A 24,746-nucleotide genomic window follows, 5' to 3' on the forward strand; every position below is an offset into this window, starting at 1 on the left:
CAATTGCTTGGAGATTTGTTTACAAACACGTTAGTGAAGAGTCAACTGGAGCTGGGCATACAATTAGGTCGAATAAAATTTTTAAATGCAATTTCAATATTTTGAAGATATTCAATAACATGTTATATTGCTACGAAATTCAGTTATTAAATTGGTAAAAACAAAAAAAATCATTTAATTTGTACTTTTGACCGACTTATCAATTGTTGTTGCGTTAATAACTCCTAACACCGGGTTAACACCGCGGCTGATTCCCTGGTTTTACAAACTGCTCTTCAATCGCTAGAGAAATGGTGCAATAAATGGCAGTTGCGTGTGAATCCTGGAAAATCTACTGCGATGTCTTTCTCGCTGAAGAAGAGCACTATCACCTCCACTTATACACTAAATAATCAACCCATTCCCTCTGTCTTATCCCACTCCGATTTAGGCGTCACTTTTGACCAAAAGTTAATCTTTTACGAACATATAAAAACCGTTGTTAACAAGGCTATGGCAGTGGTTGGGACCCTATATCGCATGAGCGAGATATCCGAACCGAGTGCATTAAAATCAGTATTCATTGGATGTGTGCAACCCATCCTCGAATATTGCTCCCCCATTTGGTCAACTGCTTCTCCCACCACACTAAAATTAATCAACCGTCCACTCAATTTCTTCTTAGCAATAGTTCGACACCGCATACCTCACCTCAGATTCTCTTCACGTGCCGAAATACTTCTTTCACTTGGATTATTACACCCCAACCACCGCAGATTGACATTAGACATCAAATTTCTTTACCGCATCTTAAATGGGTCCTTCAGATCCAGTGATCTCCTATCCTTCTTTTCACTACGCATTCCTGCTCGCAAAACCCGCAATACTGAACTTCTACACCAGCCCAACTTCCGTCTGGCAATATCTCAACGATCCCTCTTTTCCCGCCTACCTTCTATTTTCAATTCAGTCTCCAATACTTCTTCCTCTCTTGACATCTTCGCCTCCCGCTCTAATTTTAATAACCAAGTGAAAAGTCTATCTTTCTGACACTGACCTTTGTATCTGTTGTATAAGCTGAAAATGATTGTTACTTATGATATTATTATTTTTTTTACATGTTCATTATTATATTTATATAATTTATTTTGTTTATAAGCCCAATGTAAAGGCCTCAGTGCTGTTTTTGGTGTGACATAAATAAATAAATAAATAAAATAGATAAAAACATATCACTAAGAAAGATGAATTTTTTGTGTGAAATTATCCTTTTTTAATGTCGTATATGCTATACGGGGCTGAGACGAATCCAAAGAACCTATTATCATTAAAATCGGTGCAGCCGTTCTCGAGTTATAAGTGTTCTAACTAACACGATTTTCGACTTTCTTTTATATATATAGATGTGACCTTATGTTTGAATATTTTTTTGCTAAATTATTTTACGAAATTGCACTATTCTTATATTTTGTATGGCATCATTATGTAAGTTTCCTTTTTTTGATTAAATATTATGATAGTTTTTAACAATATTAAAATACATAGGTAATCGATGACTTAACTAGTTGCTACCCGCTCTACAAGATATGTCTCATAACCGTTTGTTTTAGCATAAATAAGGGAAGGTAAGCAATCCCCGCTAATAATTCAGCCTCCACGATGACATCGATTTCCTGCATTAAGTGTCTCAAAGGCAACTAGACCCCCTTTCCCCAATCATGTGCGGTATTGTATCAGCAATTAGTCACGTGGCGTAACGTAGAGCGACTCGCACCCAAACTTTTCGACGCTCAAAAGCTCCCTAAAAGGCACCAAAACCAGAATAGAATCCCCGCAAAAGGAGAGATATGTGATAAATCTGTCGAACGATCCATATTATAATTTCTATTGCATTCTCAGAATTCGTATATCCCTATAGAATAATGGGAGAGGAAAATGCGTGTGTCTCGTTCATCTTGGAAAATAAAGTCAGAGGTAAGAAAAGAAAGGGATAGGAACATATAATAGAAAAAAGACGAGGACAACGGTGCTGTGGTAGCTGGAAAAAGTCGGAAATCAGAGGGTAAAAATGCTACCTGCCTGGAACTCCACTGGGACACTGGCACCCGGAGCACCCGGCCGGCGAATAAACTGACATCAGACGTAGATTACAAGCCTCAGTCATATAGCCATTTCTTTGGTGAGAAAAACCTCAACACGTTATCCTTCAAATGCTGTGGGATATAACATTTTGCTTGACTGCGTTATTTTTGCATTCCTGTACCACAGGAAATCATTGGCGGTTTGCATCGCAGTTTTTAATTTATCAATTAAACGCGCACAAGTATCCATACCCTTGATGAGGGCAACCCCCCGCTGCGTGACTTGAACTCGCGACCTCTTGCGTGGCAGGCAAGGACTTATCCCTGCCGCCACCGGGGCCGGCGAAATCGCACCAGGAAATTATTAATACATCCATATTTGAATCGCAATTTTTTGCGAAATCGCACCACGATTGCTACCTATCCTATGACCCCATTCTGTGAGTTTCACTTACACTTGTTAGTGGATAAAAATTAAGATAATATTTTAACAAATTAAGGTCCAAGGGCAATCGATGCAGTAACCGTCACTATCCGCTTTCCAAGATACATCTCACAACTGTTTGTTTCGGCACTAATAAGAGAAGATAAACAATTCTAATTCCATTAATAACCCTAATTATTCAGCCAACATGATGAAATCGATTTACTGCAATAAGTGGCACAAAGGCACCCATACCCCGTTCGCCACACGTGAGTGGTACTGCATCCGCAATTAGCCACGTGGCGTAACGTAGAGCGAACTCACACCCAAACGTTTCGACGCTCAAAAGCTCCCTATTAGGCACCAAAACCAGAAGCGAAGCCTAGCAAAGGAGGGAGATATGGGAGTCGGGATGACGTCCATAAAGGCTGTACGGGGGGGAGGCGGGTGGAGATCGTTGATATGGCAAAGGGGGCGGTTATATTCGCGAAGGCGCACCAGCCCGGCCTCTCCCGTTGAGGTTGCCTTGAACTGCGGTTGCGATCGCTATTTAATGCTTTAGGGAGGGATATATATCGCGAGTCAATGGAGGAATTTTGCTTTGAGCGGCGGCGGTAGCGCCCTGTCTCTTGAGCCGCCAGGCGTCGCCTCCGGGGTGGCTTTTAACCCGCACGAGCCACTAATTTGCGATGCCTCCGGGGTCGCGCGGATCGACGTCGGAGCCTGGGTTTCAATGAGCTCTGTTTCTGACAGACCGAAGTCGTAACCCTCGGATTAAGTCGTCTTGGATTGGTATGCGATGGATTAAGCTCTTTTATCCTTGGTCCCATCACCTAAAGGGCAGATTATGGTATCACTGAACAAAATATAGTTCCTTGAGGCTAGTGATAAAAGTGCCGAAGACCTAATTAGTCAGTGGTGTATGGAAATAGCAACATGGGTAGTTCGTTTTTTTCAAGACAATTTTTTAATGAAAGAAAAAATGTATTATTTCATGAGTTACGTGACAAAAATTTTGAGTCTAATAATTAGCAAGACAAATAAATAAAAATGGAGATATTAATCGTTGAAAAATAATTTTTTGATAACATACTTTGTTGTGCTATGGCTTCAGCTCTTTCATCTAAAGACCCATCACCTATTCGCGATTCCAGCCCGGAAGACGCCAACTACCGGCGAAAAATGTAAGCAGCGCGGTGGTGATAGCGGTCATGAACATGCATGTTCATGATAGCGGTGAGAGTGGACTCTTTACGTGTAATTCATATGCCGAATATAGGCTGCGTAGTGCCTTATAGTAATCCCTGATGGATTCTTTCCTGACAATCATCCCTCTTTAATAGATCTTTCGCTTATCTTGCATTTCTGTGATACCTCCAAAACTGTATATTCTATGTACCTAACTCTTAACTACAACGTAGGTAACTGAATTTTCTGTTCTCACAGCTCAGCCTCTCACGTCTTCGAACTTCGCTTGCAGTCATTTCCATTATTTCTTCTCGGAAATTAACTGCAATAACCTCTTAATAAGTCTCAAGTATTTATAGTTTAATTCCTTTCATTCCACCTTCTTTATTTTACTGTCGCCGTACATTTCATATGTATCCTATATTTTATTCAAGAGGAAAATGATCGGCAAGGCGATTGTCTCTCGGCGTCATGGACGCGTTTTTTGGTGGAAATTCTTCTTCAAGAAATATTATTTAGGGAGAATGTGTCGTCAAAGCTAGGCGTAGGTATAGTTCCTGTTGGCGCTAAGGTGAAGAGAGAGGATCGCGATCCAAAACACGTTCATTGTATTTTGATATCCTAATTGGAGACATGGTGCAGTGAGCCGTCGCAAACTCAGTGTTAACTTCACCTCATAAAATCAAAGATTCCTTATAGTTTTCAGCACTTAATCAAGCAGGATCATTAAATTATCTACATTAAGGTTAATATCTCCATCTGGAGTATGATACATACAGATGACAACAACATTTAAATAAATAAACTTAACAATCGAAATATCAAAAAGATTGTGCATGGGAATCACATTTTTACGGCTAATTGATTGAAAAAAAAAACACCATTTCTAACTGATGCAAACTTTCTTCCATTTTAATCCCAGTTCTGCAGAAGTAGCTTCCCACAGAATAACCAAGTGATATTACTATAGTATATTACTATCAACTATAGTTGACTCTCCTTTAGGGCATTCATATTATATTCTTTGGAGCTCCTCAGAGTATATTATATTTGAAGTAGAAATCATTTATAAAAGTACTTAGTTGAAATATTTTCCATTTGTTACTCTCCCTACTATGTGAGCAAAATAATAAACCACCACCTTTGATGATAATAATGTATCTTATTGTAACCATACGTCATGTACCATTTGGTTCACTATGCTTCTTATATATGCTCCTATTGCCTAGAAGAAGCTTCTCAGTATCAATAGGTACTCATATAGCTCTGATAGTTGTTCTGTAGATATGGTGACTGATTAAGCCAATGCAATCATTTCTCCCAATTGCACCTTCTCCTTCATCACTCCCTCCACTTATAGCTTATTTTACCTCTCCACCTAGAGATTTTTTGGTTTTTCTCCAGTAATTAATAAATGAACATCCAGTTGGCATGCTTAAGAACAGACCCGACCTAATGGTATCATGCAGTTCCTGTACTTGTGAGTAACTATTCCAGCCCGCTAAATTATTTCTTACTTCCTACTCACTGACCCCTTTCCCTTAAAAAAATACTCAAAATAGACTCAACCTAAATGATTTTACTCTCAAATGTTGACTAAGCAATTTTGACTTGATGCTTCCTATCATTGGTGGTGAATACAAGTTTCAAGTGGGGATGGCAATAAAATATTTATAGAGAGTTTACTGTTAGAGAGGGTTCTGAGAAGCACAGAATTTTTCTGATTATTGGTGGGCAATCCTTATCCCTAATTCCTACAACTGCTTCACAGAGGAAAAGCCCTCTTTTAAAATGATGTACTGAAATTGGTAAATTAGAATGCAACAAACCCCAACTGTACTGATAATACATTCATAATTATAAAACTTAATGGCACCCCTAAAAAGCCTATTTGGACCCATTTGGACATTGAGTATTTTAGAAATTAATTATGTACAATAACAACTACCCATGCACTGGAGAGGATAACCATCTCAGGCAGTTCTTGAACCCATGACCTTCAGCTTGCAAAGCGAGGCCTTTGCCCCACCACAACAAGGCCAGCATTATTGAGTTTAATTTACAAATACCCCTCGATGACTATCACTTGGTGTGACTGGACTCTTATAAAGTGATGGTGGAGTGGATATATTAAATAAAGTTAAGGTGCAACATGTAGACAATACACTAGATTGACTCAGGATCAACTGTGTGAACACAACTTATTCTAACATTAAAAGAATACAAAAAAGTTTTTCTTTTCATCTACGATACAGTTGCAATTGCTAATTTGGACTAAATTCTTCTCCATACTGCAACACTTTGTTTACAAGTACTTACCTTAACACCTACTTTTTTACCACTCCACTCCAATGTACTTTTCATTATCACAGCCCACTTACTACTTTCAGTCAATGTCCTCGACTCTTTCCCCCATTATTCATCAAAATTAGCTAAGAACAAGTAACTAGGTAAAATAGATTCCATGAGCTAAGGTACCAGCAATACCACAGAAAGTTAGGATGGCTTTAAGAAAAATTGAAGAAAATTTTATGCTGATTCTATTTTTTATTATACTTTTTGGACATTTTGAAAACACGATACAAGAAAGAGGTAGGTAGAGAGTACTAAGGTTATGAAGTTTATATGAGTGTTGACTATTACTTGTTATGGGTTTTCCACTCAGATCAGGGATGTAAACTTGGGAGGAAAGAAAAACATTTGTGGTACACTACATAGAGAAGTGGCAGGTGGATAAGATAAAGGACTTTGAAGTCAATATAAAATAGGTTCAGTTAGCAAGCTGGTTCATAAATACAAAGCCATTGAAGTCAACAACAGTGAGGACATTACAATCATAGTTCAATCATGGGCCTAATCATCAAACAAGTGATTTCTTAGGAGGAGCAATGATAAAATGTTTATGAAGTAAGGTTCAGTTGGCATGCAGGTTCATAAATACAAGGCCATTGAAGTCAACAACTGTGAGGGAATTAAAATCATAGTTCAATCATGGGCATAATCATCAAACAAGTGATTTCTTAGGAGGAGCAATGATAAAATGTTTATGAAGTAAGGTTCAGTTGGCATGCAGGTTCACAAATACAAATCCATTGAAGTCAACAACAGCGAGGAAATTAAAATCACAGTTCAATCATAGGCCTAATCATCAAACAAGAGATTTCTTAGGAAGAGCAATGACAAAATGTTTATGAAGTAAGGTTCAGTTGTTATGCAGGTTCATAAATTAAAGGCCATTGAAGTCAACAACAGAGAGGACATTAATATCAAGTTCAATCATGGGCCTAGTCGTCACTCTAGTGATTTCTTAGGATGAGAAATGAAAAATGTTTATGAAATAAGGTTCAGATAGAAAGCAGGTTCATAAAAACAAAGCCATTTAAGTCAACAAAAGTGAGGACATTTAAATCACAGTTCAATCATGGGCCCAATCGTAACACAAGTGATTTGTTAGAGAGAGCAATGATAAAATGTTTATGAAGTAATGTTTAGTTAGCATGCAGTTTCATAATTACAAAGCCATTGTAGTAAAAATAAGTGAGGACATTAATAGCACAGTTAAACTATGGGTATAATAAGAGGAAGTTTTATGGAGAAACCTGTTTCAAAAAAGAAATCTGAAGGGAATGTATGGGAACGGAGTTCCTATTTCAGGGTTCGATAAGACCACCGAATAACATTGAGAAACGCTTAATTTCTCCTCATCGTCATTTTCCTCGGTGGGACCACCGTCTTGTTAAGTGTTTTCCGTGACGCTTTACAAGTTGAAAATTACGATAAAGCTCTAAAATGAAGTTAATAATGAACCAGCGGAATAGATAAATGTGCACCAATGTAATGGAGAGCGGTTCAAAAAACGATATATATTGAATGAAAAAGAGCACTACATACGGAAAATCCTCTGTACTGTGACGTGCAAATACGATAATTAATAAATCGATAGATATTAAGGATAAATATAGCAGAAGATGGAGCAAAATAGCCATACAAAGCTCGTTGCGATCTAATCTAGCAACATAATTTATCACCAGTGTGTCCGCCATCTTGGAAAATTACGTCACCGACGCTAGCGCCGCTAGTGGTGATTTGAGTCGCCAATAGGGCAGATTACCGTAGCAAAGAACAGAATATGGTCCAACGAGGCTATTAAAAAACTATCGAAGGCCCGATTAGTGAGTAGTACTTTGAAAAAAATATGGGAAGTTAGTTTTTTCCAAGAAAAAGTCGTTTTAAAAGGAAATAAAGTGTTATTTCATGAGGTACGTGAAAAAATTGTTGAATGCGTAATAAGTTGCGAGACGAATAATAAAAATTGGGGGAATTAACAGTTGAAAAATAATGCTATGGTGACATAATTTGGTATGCGATGGCGTAGGCCCAAGATCTTTGCTACCATCAATAAAAGTGCAGATTATGGTAGCGAAGAACAAAATATGGTCCGATGAGGATGTTGAAAATACCTTCGAATATTGAATTGGTGGTATCTAAAAAATAATATTTAGTTGCAAAGTTGCATTCTCACCATTCCGTCAATATAACTTTGTATGCTACATAATACCACCGTTTATTGCCCAAACGGGCTTAGTGGAAGTGATTTATTCTCCTTACGAAATCTACATTATTGATTGCAACTTATTGTGGAAGATGAACGTTGTAGACGTAGTAGTTTTCCTTAGATGAGTTACAAAGTTCAAGAAATTGACAAAAAGGCTAATTTTAATTGTGCGCGGAGTCATTTATTGAGCTCGCGTGTCTTGATTTTTAAATTTTTCATAAAGCAAAAAATAAAACAGAATTAAAATTAATATTTCCTATAAAACGACGAATTATTCATTATTATGGCATGCACAGAAGTCCAGTTACAAATTTTCTAAGTACAGCGTATGCGACGTACAGTGAGGCATGGACAATGACCGCAGCGGAGAAAGCAAGGATAGAGGCCTTTGAAATGTGGTGCTATAGAAGAATGATGAAAATCAAATGGATCGACCGAGTTAGTAACGAGGAAGTCCTAAGAAGGGTAGGTGAGAAGAGAAGCCGCATGAAAACCTTAATAAGAAGACGGAACAACCTTATAGGCCACATATTGAGACATGATGGCCTGATGAAGACAATCGTCGAAGGACAAGTGGAAGGCAAGAATGGAAAAGGAAGACCTCGAACAAAATATATGGAACAAGTAAAGAGAGATGTGAAAGAGAAGAAATACGTAGGTGTGAAAAGATTAGCTGATAGGAGAACGGAGTGGAGAGCTGCGTCAAACCAATCCTTGGATTTTTGACCAGTGATGATGATGATGATGAACGGCACATCATTTTGACGCCGACAGTAGGCTATTGTCCGCAAGTTTGTCCCCTTGCCGTATGCTGTGGACTACTCATGACTTTGAATGCTTTGCCTGCCAGAGATCGCGATGCATCCAAGGCATCTGGCAACAGGGAAAACTCGCAGCCAATCGGAGCACTTGGTCTTAAGTTTCAGTAGTTTAAAAAATGATGCGTTTTCGACCTAAAAACATCATGAGTAATTCTGGTTCCGACTGGCTATCCAATGTCAAAAGTTCGCGGCAAAATTTCCTCCACCCTGCATTTCGTTATGTGATTCCAGTAAGTGAAGCATATAAATGTGTTATGTACACTGTTAATGCTTTTAATTCTTACAAGGAGACATCGCAAGAGTGATGTTTGGGATCTGGCTGCCAATGTTATTTTCTGAAACTATATAGGTAAGGTAAAAAAGTGTCACGGCATTCTACCACTTAGGCCCGGAAACGAGAGATATTCACACGATTTCGCGCACCATGACCTCCCCTGAGTAATCACTCCCCTCGTTGGTGTAGAGGGTTAGGGCACTGGTCCAGCGCCCTCTGACGCGAGCGTGTTGTGTAATTTTTTTCTCTCTTTAAATATTAGAAATCACTGTTACAACTCATCCCTATTCGTTTAATTTAGTTACTTGGCGATTTTTTTTATTTTAATATCAGTATATGGGTTTTAAATGGAACTCCGAATTGTGCCTTACCACGCAAATTTGAGGACGTATATAATTACTCCTCTGTTAGCTGATGCAGGGTTCCAGGTTAAATCGTGAGTGAAACATTGGAACGTTGGAAAAAAAGGGCGAGCTGCCACTGGGAGAGTTACTAACCCCCCAAACCTGATTGTTTTGATGTTCACACGCCAGTAGTTTAGTCCGTAGTGAACTGTACATCTACACTACATGTTAACCTGCAAGCCGCCTCAATAGGTGTGTGGCGGGGGTTGTTAGAAATCCAGACATTTGCATATAAAAACGAAATGCTCGAAACGAAATTACGAAGATTATCCCATTGAATATGTATGAGTCAATAAAAAAGAGGGCTAACGAGCTAAAAACAATAAGGACCTGCGATAATGCAGAAATTAAAGAATATTATCAAAACCCTTTTTTTACAGAAATTTCTTCAAGGTAGCGCCAATTCGTTCAGCAGGATAACTTATACAATAAAATCACATTTTATTATTCCTGTTAGAACTGAACAAGATAATATATTTAAAATGTATTTTTAAATTGAGAAATACTTTTTGACATTCTCATCCAAAATTAATGGCTATTTCATCAGAATATAGTCTGAGGTTTCAGGCGAGATGGAGTGGAAACGTGACATAATGAAAATGAAAAAGCAGGAGCAATTTCCACAATTTTACATTTATTGATACGACCGGTTTCGCTTTTCAGCATCATCAGGTCTACATCAGGTCTACACCTGATGATGCTGAAAAGCGAAACCGGTCGTATCAATAAATGTAAAATTGTGGAAATTGCTACTGCTTTTTCATTTTCATTATTTCATCAGAATTTTAATACCTCTAAACTGGTGAATTTGACATTGCTATACGATAGGAAAACAATTTATTAAATCCTCTCCTTGAATAAAACAAAAAATTATTTACTCATCAATGACACGTATAACTTAGTTTACAAATTGAGTTATATTTAAATACATAGCCGAAATTTTTATCGTTAGCGCGATCGTTATCTGCGTTATTGACAAGAAAATTATATGCTAGCATTTTCCAATTCCATTAAATGTTGTTTCATGATACAAAATATTTTTAAAACAATGCGCAAAACTCCTTTCAAATGAAATCGATTATCTTATTTTCTAAGGTCTTATGAGGATGTTGGAAATAATTCACAGCAAGGGAACATGCCAAGAAAAAAAAGGTTTGAATAATTCAGGAACTCAAAGAGATTTAAATGAGAGATAGTATAAATGCCGTTATTACAGGCCATTTCTCTCACATTCTTCTCCTATTATCTAGATTGCCACGAGTTTTATCAAGATTTATCAATACTTTATGACCATTTTTTATGGTCGTGACAGGAACAAAGATTTTTGCGCAATCTTTTGCCTACAAGCAGGCACTTAAACAGCGACATTACGAAAGAAAGGTTCGTGATCGTTATATTCCCATCATTACAGGACCTATCTTCATTATGAGTAGGAGAAACACAAGGTAGGCCGAGGGAAAATCCGCTATGCTTCACATGGGTTTTAATTAGCGAATAAAATTTTAATTCTCGTTACTTTTAAATGTAATGAATGACAAATATAAGCATTTAATTCTCAAACCGGGTCTTTGGGACTCATTGATTAACTCGAAGAGAATATATTTTTCATCATGGGAAGAAAAAGGATTTCGTAGCTTTCTTTGATGGCGAATAAATAAAATAAATAAAATTTTAAAAATAATTTAAGATTGTTCGCATTAAAAAAGACCTCTCATTGAAAGCGACTCCCTAAATGAAGACAAGAGGAAGGTACGAATTCAATATCACACACACATTAAAAATATAATTTTCGAAATCAAATGTTATGTTGAAATAATATTTTACTTAATAATTTGATGGTCAAATCATAGCTATTTCATGCCCATTTTAGCGAATTTATTTTTTTTCCTATAACAATCACATTTCCTGAACTGCCTTTTACTGCGTACTCGGAAATAAAGGAAGAATATTATGACAAAAGAATTTCCAAGAACCAGAGTGAAGCCACAAAAAATAAAGCAGCTGAATCAGGAAGTTGGTAGTCATAAAGATTATCCTGATTATGAAGAGTATGGTTTTCCTTCTATGAAGGTTGCCTAAATTGAGCAAAAGTAAAACAAGAAATGTAGATGTAGGTTTGTACTTCAGCTGGATCTTGCCAAGCAGGGCCAAATATTTATTGAAATTCTGCCTCTTAATTCAAAATAAATTATCAAGCAATAATAGAATTAAAGTGATAACACTTGCTCATAAGACCTAAAAGGTTGCGTAATTATTAAAATATTGTATTTATCTATAAAAAAAAGTGCAGCATATTAATTGCATGCAGAATGCCATTAAATCCATATTATTGGTCAAATCCTGGAAAATGATCTGCGAAGGAAAAAAAAAAAAAATACATTTAGATCCGTCCTTCACATTTCTTATTAAACGCTCCCAACCAACGATACCATTATTATTATAGTATTCTACCGATTAAGGTAGGTTTCCATGGAGTACTAAAGAGGTGATCTGGGAGGCTCCCTTTCCTTCCAGCACTGCCTTCTTTAATTCACTGTAAGGCCTACTCTCTTTCAATCTATCTAAAAATCCTATTCTTTTCCTTCCCCTCCCTCGTTTCCCCAACATTCTACCCTCCAACACCATTTTCAACATCCCCTCACCGCTAAGCACTAACTCCATCCAAACCTTCTGTCTCCAGCGTATCTCATCTAAAAGCTTTCTCTCCTCGCCAACCATATCCAGCACTTCGTCGTTCCTTTTCCTCTCCGTCCATTTCACCCTCTCCATTCTTCTCCATACCCACATCTCGAACGCCTCCAATCTTCTCTCGTCTTCTTTCCTCAGAGTCCACGTTTCCGCACCGTTGAGAGCTACACTCCAAACCAAACTCTTCACAAACCTTTTCTTTAAACTCTTACACAACGATCCTCTCAGAAGCTCCTTCCTGCTCATGAACGCCTCCTTCGCTAATGCTATTCTCTTCCTGATGTCCTTACTACTGTATCCGTTTTCCTCTAACGTACTGCCTAAATAGTTGAATTGCTCAACCTGCTCAAGTTTTTCACCACCCACCTTTATCTTGAGTCTCACATTCCTCGCTCGTGATGCTTTACAAAGCCGTATTACCTTAGTTTTCTTGTGACTAATCCTCATCCCAAACTCCTCGCAACGTTCGTATAACGCATCCACTAGGGCCTGAAGCCCCCTTGATGAAACAAAAAAGAGGAAGCGGAATTTTCTATATTTGGGACTCCAATAAGAGGTTGTAGCATTAAATACTATCTTGGTTACCGAAAATGATGGAGCATTATAGAAATACTAAACGATAGGAACTATCTAAACTATAGTCGGTTCTATTTCCTCTAGAAAATCGTGCCGGTCACCAGACTGACGCCGTCAGTTCCTTATTGAAAAAAAAATTGCCGTCGTTATTGTAGGTTTTTCATTTCTTTCGTAGACATAATTAAAGAGCATTGTAAAATATATGGTGATAGGGTTTTTGGAGGTGGCAACTGACATCCGAGGCATTTATGCCATAAGGGAAGGAGGCTCAGGAAGGGTGATCCAGCGTCTGCATTAGACGGCTCTGAACGAAAGATGCCAAGGAGACCAACGCTTACCTTTCCACCAAACGGGAGGAGTGCTATACTTGAATCGTCCTCCATAAATCACTAAAAAAGTGATCGGGCAGTCTCTGAAAACTCGCTGACGCTGAAATTTGCACTCAATGGGTTTTAAGCCAACACTCAAGCTGGACCTCGGTAGTGGCGGAGTAAAGTCCTCGCCTACCAAATCGTAGGTCGCTGGTTCGAGTTCCACTTGGGTAGATATCCAGGGCATGGGTGTCAGTAAATGTCCTACATTGTTGCTTACTGGATTACCCTGCTATAAAGCCCTTTAATGCCTTGTTTTCAGGGCATTGAAGATTAATAAAAATAAATTTTAATAACCGATCTTGACGCGAAAGTAAGCTCACACATGCTATTTCTTCTTTTGCTCAACATACACCGTAAAATATCTTTAACTAATTATTTTTAGTAATGTTTAATCTGTTTATGAATTGGTTAATTATTACCTCAATAAAATAATGAAACTTAAAAACGACTCGTGAACCTTCGACACAAACTAAAAAGTACCAAAACTCATTAACATGCATATTTAAATGGAATGATGATCACAATACACCATGTGACCTACGTAGCATTTTTTACTAGATATAGAATGCCACCACTGTTCATAAGTACGAATTATAAGTACGAAGTATGCGGGGTAAAAATAGAGTAAAATAGTATCTGGATCAATTTGCTATCTTAAGGCAGAGACTTGTATATTTTACATCAATTTGCTCCTGTGAGTCTGAATGCTAGATCTCCTATTCAAAAGCATTATTAATTTTAATTCTCTATCATAACTATCTATTTGTGCTATTTATGATAACTATCAATCCAAGTGATCCCACCCACAACTGTAAACAGAAATTTTATCAAATTGTTTCCATGACTGCCGTTAGAAATCCTGAAAATAAGATTTCTGTTTCAATATGCCAACGGTAGTATAATGTTAGGCGACACTATTCCATTAATTTTATTATGATCTCAATCGGTGGTGACTTTCTTCAAAATTTTGGCCATCTATTAAAGCAGGATCTCCACCTAAAACCGCTGTTACGGTAAATGCTTTTACGACGACATTTCTTCAGAAATAATTTATAAAATGAATTTGATGTATGCTTCAATCCACTCACATAACTTTACCATAATAGTTTTTATTTTCTCTTTTCCAACAGGCACATCATTCAGTATGGAGAATTAACTTCAATACTAAATATGAGAATAAATCTAAATTATCCTTTACATTTCAGTAATTATAATTAATATATGTTTATACTTTTAAATACATACTAATGTTACTAAAGTACTACTAATGATACCTACTTAAATTATGGACGTAATCCATGCACACAATGGCACTGGTTAGCAAATAAAGGAACCTCGTAGAAAACCTTTACATTCTATGTGTATCTTTGTAGATAATTTGAAATTTTGATAGTATTTCGACGATTTTAAACATTTGACAGGTAGTAATATTCTTTGTAAACAATATACCTTTTATTTGCTGATCAAAATTTGTTCCTTTCAAAACCTAAAAGTTACAGAAATATTTTTATTTCATAATTACGAACTGCAAAAGTTTGGATTGCAGAGCTCGAGTTCTCACAGCCTAAGAAAGAAACCTTATTCATATTCTTAATGCAATAATTGCAGTCCACTAGAAAGCCATATTAATGCCATGTAGTTAATTATGTGAGGGAATTGTGATCGGGGATTGAAATGTTTGAGAATTCAAAAGTAAATACGTACATTTATTCAAATCAATTATATTTTTTATAAATGCCAACCTATTCACGCACTATAAAAAATGCTTTCGTTGACACTAGGCATAAATATCGCAATAAGTTTTAAATGACCTGCTTCATACAGTTTGACAACATCCTGATGTTAGCTATCTAAGATGAGATTATTCAACAGGCTTCACCCACTATCGAGAATTGAACGAAAAACCCTTCAAATCGATAATTTCAATTATCAAAGGAATATGTTTCAAGGAAAGTAGGACGCGGAGAAAGTATGTATTTCCGACCATTGGAATGTATAATAAATATTCATAATGGTTAAAAAAAATAATTTAAATGCCACAACTTAATTCAAAACAAGGAAAAACTCGCAAATTAATGAATACAAAAAGCCTTTTTCCTGGTGAACGTATGGAGTTCCCATTAGCGACAACGTACACTTTTCCTGGTACCTATATAATGAAGTTCGGCATTCCATGGGACAGTAAAGCACCTGAATTCACAAAGTTCATCAAGAAATTTTTGAGGAACAAGAGCAAATTTAGACGAGTAGACTTTTAGGCTGTTGAATATTTTCAAACAAAGAGCACCCGCCCGTTTCCAAGCAAGGGTCAAACCTCGAAAAACATTTGTTTGTTAGCCTTGACTTTTCAAGTTAAATAAGACGACAATGAATATTCCTAAACTGTAGATCTCCATTATCAGCAGCATTTATGTAGATAATACACACTACCTTAAAGGCAAAAATGATTCATCAAATGTATGAATTCCTTAGGAGTTAGTTGTCCACTCACTAAACTCTAGAAAGAAACAATAGACATTTCAAACAACTTTATGAACAAATATTTTCCTGGTATACCAACCGATTCATTACTTTTTACCTCTTTTATGAAGAACTTTTATACAATAAAATCAACAAGGGTAAAAATATGTCAGGTAACCTATGGCCCAATTTACCACACAAAAACTCTAACCGGTGCCTTGTACTAAAATGAATCTGTAGGTTGAATAAATCCTGAGTATCTTCTCAGTACGTGTTTGTTTTATCTCTGTGAGGACTGTCAGGTCATCAAATACTTTCATGCTATACATTTGGAGGATTAAGAATACTAATTAACTTGGTTTAAAATACAGATCAAAAGATTTTTTCTATTACTAACAAGCAAAACAAACTATATTACTGAAGAAGATAACGGAAAAAACCGTTGTTTAGAAAATAACGGTAACGTTAATTTTGTGTCCTTTGTTTTACAATCATAATACATTTTATTACGAAGTATTGTTTTGAAATATAAATCGTAGTCATGGGTACAATTTGAACGAAATCCAACAATAAATGCACAAAACTAATTAAATATAATTCCATTGCACCGAACGCACATAACGCTTCAACCTCAATATTTTAGCGAAAATATTTAAGCACATACACTATGATTTCAGCATGATATTAAATAACTATTTTTGATCAAATAGTAAACCTGAGGATTTCCGCAATTTAATGATACCAGGAAATCAATGCAAATGTACTATTTCTTTCAGCAGAAATATAATCCCTTCAAAGTGCCACAAATTTGACACAAATTTCAATTAAGTTGAATATTCTAACAGTACAATTTGACCATTTGTAATAAAAAACTCAATATGCGTGCAAGAGTCCATACTCATCGTCATATAAATTTTGTTGAAACTCTATTACATTAAATTTTTGTGAGAATTGGGTGAGAAAAACAATTTAACGTTGCATTTCCAATTATTATATAAGTTATCATGAATTTAATTTAAATCCATTATATATTTCTCAGCTCTCATTTCAGCTTTAAATTCTCATGAAACCCATGAAAATTACGTGTCGTTTCATCTCTATGTTTTCTGGATCAATCAAAAGAAATTATTGAACTGTTTAAATGGACAATTTTTTTTTATTCAACATAATTTAACTGAATTCAAAGTCTTTCGAGGAAGAGTCTCATGATGTGGAATATTCCACAAAATCGGTCGCATATAGACATTTTCTGTGAAGCTTTGAACAGGTTTTCTCTCCATGCTACTATGATATCATTTCCGAAGCCAAAGGCTTAATTTATTTCGAAAAAAATAGTGATTTTAATCAAAAATTAATTGAATGACTCATGTCGATCGAACTAACAAAAACAACGCGATCTACTGATGGGTAACATGAATTATCGCCTTCAAACTATTTTCCTTGTATAACCAAAAGACTCAACGTTTTTTTTCACTAAATGATTCAACCCTAAAATTAAGTGTCTGAGTTTTTTAACGCTTCCATTCGTTTTGCATGTTTTTGACCGTCCAATATATAAGGCTAAAGGCCTATATATGAGATGGAGAAAATTTGCATCCGACACTTCAAACCTGAAGACGCCAGCTGCAACGCCGGCGAAACTGTTGTAACGAGGATGCGTTGACGTGGTGGAAAACCCGAACACCTAGCTCCCCTTACTGCACCACTGCGCAGAAGCCTCCATCAACAGTCAACCTTAAGGTTACGAACCTCTCGTGGGGTACACATATGAGGAATATTTGCCTGGATTCGTCAAGAGTATTATGGGAAGAATTTTGGATGAGAATTGAAAAGAAAGATGCTATTTCGCACTCATCCGACCGCACCTTGAATATGCAGCGATCGTATGGGATCCAGTGCAGAAATACTTAATCCGCGAGCTGAATAGAATACTAAGAAAGGCTGATCGTTTCATCCAAAACTGCTACGGTCATACAGAATTAGGCTGGAAGCCGCTAGAGACTCAGAGGCTGCTCGCTAAGCTTAGATTGCTTGCAAAATTGAGAATAGGTATCTTTAAGAGCGACGTGGAGAACATAATATTAGAGCCCCAATATATTTCCAGGTACCACAGAAGCGATAAATTAAAAGAGATATTTTGCCGAACGGACATATGCGGATAGATTCGTTTTTCCCCCGAACTATAAAGGGCTATAATAAATGCTAGTCGTAATTTCGCTAGAATATTTCCTTTTATGTGTAAACGACTAGTGTCCTAACGCCCCCTGCGAGACGCCTTTTAGGTGAATTTCGGGGTAATATGGAGATGTAAATGTAGATGAAGGTTGAGATGGATTGGTGAGGTTAGAGCTCACCGCAGGCTTGGTCACAGGCGAAAAAATTCCAAACTTTCAAGGTTTCGTAGACTCGTAGGTTTCACTCGAGAAAAGATGGATGATATGAGAACATATCTACAAAAATAAACCAGGCCAGCAAAAAAACTGTCTCGCATTCATACTGCTAGCCTTTATTTCGTATTCTGCTATGCATTATAGATGTATTGTAAGATATTTGATTTCGGAGTGACTTAACCGTACAATTTTTTTATACATACAAGCTTCCGAAGCACTTACGATATTTGAAGCAGGAAAACCTATGAGAGGCATGTCTTCAATGATACAATTCCCGTACATGCATTGTGAAGATAAGATGCTTCATATGCATAAAGTAAAATGTTTATCTTACTCTCTTTCACTCAACCAACCTAAGTAATTACATATACGGAGTTTCAAGCGCATTTTCATTTCCAGCCCTTGGAAAAAATGAACTCTATGATAGTGTGTTTCTCAACCATTCATTTATATATTCAAACGTAATTTCTGAAGCAGCGGTGAAATGGAACTCTTTGAGTTTCAAAACTACTTCATACGACCTGAATTAAGTTCCCTACCTTCAACTACAAACAAGCCAATTATCTTTAGAAAAATCTTCTCGGGATTGCGCGCGGGTTAGATTATTTAAGAGCGCCGACGTTGCTTGCCAGAGCTAAGTCTACGCTGGTCCACGGTCTTCCGCGACAACAATCGGATCTCGACCAATCCGGCTCCTCCTAACGCTGGGCTTCAACGGTCTTTTCGAATTTTCTATCAGTAGCCGTGAGAATGGGTAGCGAGTCGGTACCTGAAACGTCGGCGCTCTTAAATAATCTAACCCGCGCGCAATCCCGAGAAGATTTTTCTAAATTTATTCGCCGGAAAAGTGTAAAATCATATATAACAAGCCAATTATCGTCCTAGCCAACAAAGGAAGCCCAGATCTCGCACTGTCAGGAGGAACTGACACTTGCAGGTTTATAAAATATTTCCTGACACTTACCGGCAAAAAAATTCCAATTAAAATGTTACCAAAATTTGCGGGATCAGTGAGATGTATAGGCTACAGATAAAAAGAATCGATTTAATTATTTTTCTTCTGATTGGCACAACTATACATTTTCATTTTTAAAATAGGAACGAAATCTCGAATTAAAGGAAATGTATCCCTTAGTTTTTCCACATCACGACAACAGCAATGCTTTAATTAGTATAACTTCGCAATACGAAAAACATTAAAGCGTGTTCACGACTTTATGTCAACATTAAATGAATTATTATAAAGCATTTACCAATGCTGCGTGAAACATGAATTTAGCATACAATCAGCAATGATAAAACAGCTTCATGAATATCAGCTACAGATTATAGCAGAAAACGTCACCTGAAGGAACTTTTAATATTCCCTTACTTTCATAATAATAGCAGGAGATGTAAAACATCCATGACATAAAATCATGCTGATATGAATGAAGATGATATTCACCACGTAGTACCACTACAGCGGTCATGTTGATAGGTTTTTTATACATGGCGTAATATGCATGGGGTAGTTCAAGGTAAGATCCGTAAGATTTACATAGCAAAATGTCTGTGTATTAATGTTTTGCCCTTATAAACGCAGTGGTTCAACGTGTATAAAATTACTTGAGGTTTCAAATCTTTAGCTATTTTTGGTATTTGAGATGAATCATATTTCTAATAATAACAAAACGTCTTTATTGGGCGAGATTGGGACCAGAAAGCCCCATCTTCCATCTAACCCATCGTCAAACATTATATTATTGCAGCTAAATACATTGTCAAGCTGCTCTTGGAATTACATGCAGTCAATTATGACAAAAGAGACGTATAAGTACGGTTTTTAATCAACAAACAAAATCATAAGTTGACAAAGTTACCCTATGCCAAGTGTAAAAAGATGTGAGCAAACGTGGAAAAAACCTAAGGATATAGACATTCGCCCTTATTGTAAAATAAACCACAGCAGGAAAACGCCCACACAAGAAGGGGGGTGTGAAGAACCTGCGAGAACCTACTGGGAAAGAGCTAATTTACCTAATGTAATAGGGAGCTAATTAACGGATTGAATAAAATGTTTTCGTGTTTTCCACCAAGCCAGGCACTTCGTTGCGGACGTTTCAAATCTCGACCCATGCTACATTCACTTACTCACTCCGTGCCTCAACCCGAAGGTTGGTTGGAATAGATGAGTATATAGCTCACCTAAGACTGAGCCACAGACTGTGCATTTCCCTTATGCAGGGTAAGGAGGCCAACTCCTTTGCTTGGGCCACTTCATGTTTCGATAAATTTGTTTCAGGGTCCCCGAATGCTTGACCCGGGATTTGAACCTGGGACCAGCAGGCAAGCGCTCTACCCACTAGGCTACCATGCTACACAAAATCATTCATTCCAATTTCTAACCATATGAATACGACCAACAGGGAAATTACTTGATTAATGTTACTAATCCACGGGTATTCATGTATAAAACTCAATTCCCACTGCCAGTAGCCCCTTTCTGTCCTGATATTGGTCGAGTCTTACCATGGCTGAATAACTAATTCAAAGCGGACGAACGATTTAGTTACCTTAGAATAAGATCCATTTTTAAGCTCCGAGACACTCATCAACTACACCAGGTACCCTGCGGATGAATTTAAAGATTGTCTTCGATTTACATTTTAATTTTCTTCTAATGTGGTGGAAAAAAGTTCGCATACGAATCTCGTTTTCCACATCCGCGGGGGAAAGTTTCTACATATTAAAAACGACCCCTCAATCAACTTAAGCGCGGTTGGCGATATTTGGTGTAACTGTGCAAACATAATCATAGTGTGTATTTTATTTAATTAGCGTATAAATATTTTATGTTCCACAATTTTTTTAAATTTTCTGCCTCAGTTTTGGACATAATACACTATGTCATTCTCAAAGTTCTCTCTCTTCCTTTGAGAATGAAATTGTGTACAGCAGTAGGGTTACTGGGAATATGCTTTAGGAAACCTGAGGTTTTCCGCAATTTCATGATACCAGGAAGTCAATGCAAATGTGCTATTTCCTTCAGTAGAAATACGATGGACTGAGAGGGCGACTTCCCCCCCAACAGGCGACGGGGGGCTTGGGAAAATTTCTGAAAAATGACATACCTGGAAATATATTTTACACCATTATGACACTTAAAATGTAACTTTAATAAGACGTAGCTATAATGCGTCAAAATTAGATAATAGCTTGATATACTTTTTTATTGCTACGAGACATCGGGGGGATACATCCCGTCAACCCCCCCCACCCGCCATAGTTACGCCTCTGGTGTACAGTGCCATACCCGGGACAGACTATTAAAAAATCGTGGAACATGCAATGTTAGCGTATTTGTGATTATGATTCATGACCTCTTCAAGATTCCTAGGCGTCACAAAAATCCACGCCCTCGCTCTTCATCTTAAACTCTAGCCAATGAGACATCCTTCATTCGGTTGACATTTCGTGGAAGCCCAAGGGGTTTTGAAGGGGGTAAGAAAACCAGGGGATGGTGGTCGTAGAGAAATTTCATCGGAAGGAAATTAATACGTAAATAGGCAAGAACCTTTAACATCAAGTTCGGGATACCTGGTGAAGTGGATGAGTACGTCGGTGCTTAAAAATTAATCTTGTTCCAATGCAACTTAATCGCTCGTCCCCTTTCCGTTAATTATCTGGCCAAGGTAAGACTCGACAAATATCAGGACACAAAGAGGCTACAGGCAGTGGGAATTGAGATTTTACATATGAATGCCCGTGGAAGAGTAACGTTTTTCAAGTAATTTCCCTGTTGGCCGTATTCATATGGTGGGAAATTGGAATGAATGGTTCTATGCAGAGAGGTAGTCAAATGGATGGAGCGCTTGCTTGCTGATTGCCTGCTGGTCCCGAGTTCGAGGCACGGTATCGCAGTCTGGTTTAGACTATTAAAAAAATGTGGAGCATACAAAATTAGAGTATCTGTGATTACGTTTCACGACCTCCGCAAGATTCCTAGGCATCTCAAAAGTCCACCTCCTTACTCTTCATCTTAACCTCTAGCCAAGAAGACATCCTTCATTCGGTTGACATTTCGGGGAAGCCCTGAGGGGGGGAGGGGGCAAGAAATTCAAGGATGGTGGGGGTAGAGAAAGAGATGTCCGCAAAACGGGATGAGACGTCGTCGGAGGAAAGGGAAAAGGGGAGCTCTGAGCACATTCCGTCGTAATTACGTCGACGGCGTTGGCCAGGAAGCTGTCTTTCTCCCTCCTCCCCCCTTATTTTTTCATATTCTTTTCATTGTAGAGGGCACACGAGGGAGGCAGAGCTGCTTTTTCTAAGGACTGGCGGAGTGGAGCCTCGCCTCCCTTAGGGGGGGGGGGGTTGTGGAGGGATGAAGTAGAAGTCAAGAGGGTGGGGTCACAGATTGGAGACGAGAATGCGGTCAAGGGATGGAGTGGCGTCGGACCATCCTCGAGTGTCATACCTCCAGTGCCAGCACTTCACTTCGTTCCGACTCCTCAAGCACTCCACTATGACCTTCGTCCTGACAGCAGCCACGGAATATGAGGGGATAGCGAGGGGTTGGAAAGGGTGGCTTCAAAAAGCCAGTCCTCCTCAATTCCGGTGGGCTTCGTCTCATTTCCATTCGTTGTCTTTGCAAAATGAAGGCGGGCGTACGTGTACCATCCTCACATTAAATATTAGGAGATAAAAAGCAGGCTTACTAGACAAACGGAGCTCTTCTACTATCCAATGCTTTGAAGAATGAAGGTATTCTCAAGGAATCTTTATCGTGACATACATAGAATATAGACAGCTTATTTATTAGCAAGCCTTCATGACTGAAACCCTCTTGAAGTTGGTACATATTCTTGACATAAGAAAATTGATCCCATTGGGGGTTGGAAAGGGTGATTTCAAATTATCGTGGACCTGTTCCTGATATAAGAACACTGTCTCCATTAATAATAATAATATGTCTTTACTCGGGCGCGGTTGAGACTAAGAAGTCCCCTCTTCCACATAACCCCTCGATAGCGTCAAAGCAAGCATATTTAAAACGGTAGATAAACGTTTACAAAACAAAAAAGTATACAATATACACTATTTTTGAAATGTCAAAAAATATAAACAAGTATATGTGAAAATTATGTGTAAAAAAAGATCTCTGTTTGCGGGAAAAAACATGAGGTTAAGGGTTTAGTATCCTTCAGGGAAACACCCAAAGCAGGAAAACGGTCACAAAAGAAGGGAGTGTGAAAAAATTGGGGGTTTGAAAGAGTTATTTCAGAAAATTCTGACCCCCTTCAATTCCAATTGGCTTCCTCTCATTTCCACTCGTTGCCTTTGCAAAACGAAGGCTGACTCACGTGTACCTTTCCACTGTAAAGATGAAGAGAGTGAAAGCAAGCTTACTAAACAAACCGAGCTGTCCTATTCGCTGCTTCGCAAAATGAAGGGGAAAGGGATGACTTACTTATTCGCAAGCAATTATGATTTCCCATGGTATGAATACGGCCATCTCGGACATTATTTGATCAACGCTACTCCTCCATTAATAAATAATCCCAATTCCCGCCACCAACAGCCCTTTTCAGTCCTGAAATTGGTAAAGTATTGGTGATTGATGACCCTCTGCCAAACAGCCTAGAGGTGGCTCGCAGGGTACCTATTACGTAGTTGTACATGTGGATGATAAGTTTTACCTTGATTAGATAATTAACTCAAGCGAACGAGCGAGTAAGTTACATGAAACCCTCTACAATTAAAAACCTATTCGTGGCATAAGAAAATTGATTCCATAATGGCAGTTTTATGTTTTCAGGAGCTGTGACATGGTGAAATGAAAGTGTGACTGCCAAAATAGCCAGTTTACTTCAATTCCAGCAGGGTTCTTTTCATTTACATTCGTATTCTTTGCAAAAATGAAGGCGGACGTACGTTTACCATCCTCACCGAAAATATTAGGATAAATATAGCAAGCTTATTTGACAAACCTAACTGTTCCATTCGTTGCTCGCAAAATAAGGGAAATTTAATGGAATCTTCATCATTGTACACAGATAACTTACTCGCAAGCTTTCATGATTGAAACCCTCTTGAAGTTAAGACCCGTTGTTGACATAAGAACATTGATTCCGTTGAGGGTTGGGAAAGAGTGACTTCCAAAAAAGCCAGTGCAGTTCAATTATGGTGGACTTCGGACTTCCTCTCATATCTATTCGCTATCTTTGCAAAATTAAGGCGGACGTACGTGTGGCTTCCTCGCATTAAAGATTAATATGATGAGAGCAGGCTTACAGAACTCACCGAGCTGTTCTATTCGCTGCTTAGCACTTTGAAGGAAAACACTAGGGATCTTTACCATGGCGCAATTATAGATAACTTATTTATTCGCAAACCCACATGATTGAAACCCTCTTGAAATTAACCCTCTTGCCATAAGCACATTGATTCCACGGGGAGTTGGAAAAAGAGGCTTCCAAAAATTCCAGTTCAATTCAATTCCATCAGGGTTCTTTTCCATTTCCATTCGTTGTTAGAAGAATTAAGACGGGCT

General features: G+C 37.8%; 1 protein-coding gene across 1 annotated transcript in view; it reads left to right on the forward strand.

The window, feature by feature from the left end:
* The window catches only part of LOC124166428 (ATP-dependent DNA helicase PIF1-like), a 137,542-nt gene extending 114,789 nt beyond the window's left edge, over positions 1–22,753 (forward strand). The window contains exon 2 of the mRNA XM_046543960.1: positions 22,490–22,753. Coding sequence (XP_046399916.1) covers positions 22,490–22,753 — 264 coding nt within the window. The remainder of the gene's footprint in view (positions 1–22,489) is intronic.
* Positions 22,754–24,746: the final 1,993 nt, after the last annotated feature.

This window comes from Ischnura elegans, chromosome 10 (assembly GCF_921293095.1).
Source record: "Ischnura elegans chromosome 10, ioIscEleg1.1, whole genome shotgun sequence".
NCBI lineage: Eukaryota > Metazoa > Arthropoda > Insecta > Odonata > Coenagrionidae > Ischnura > Ischnura elegans.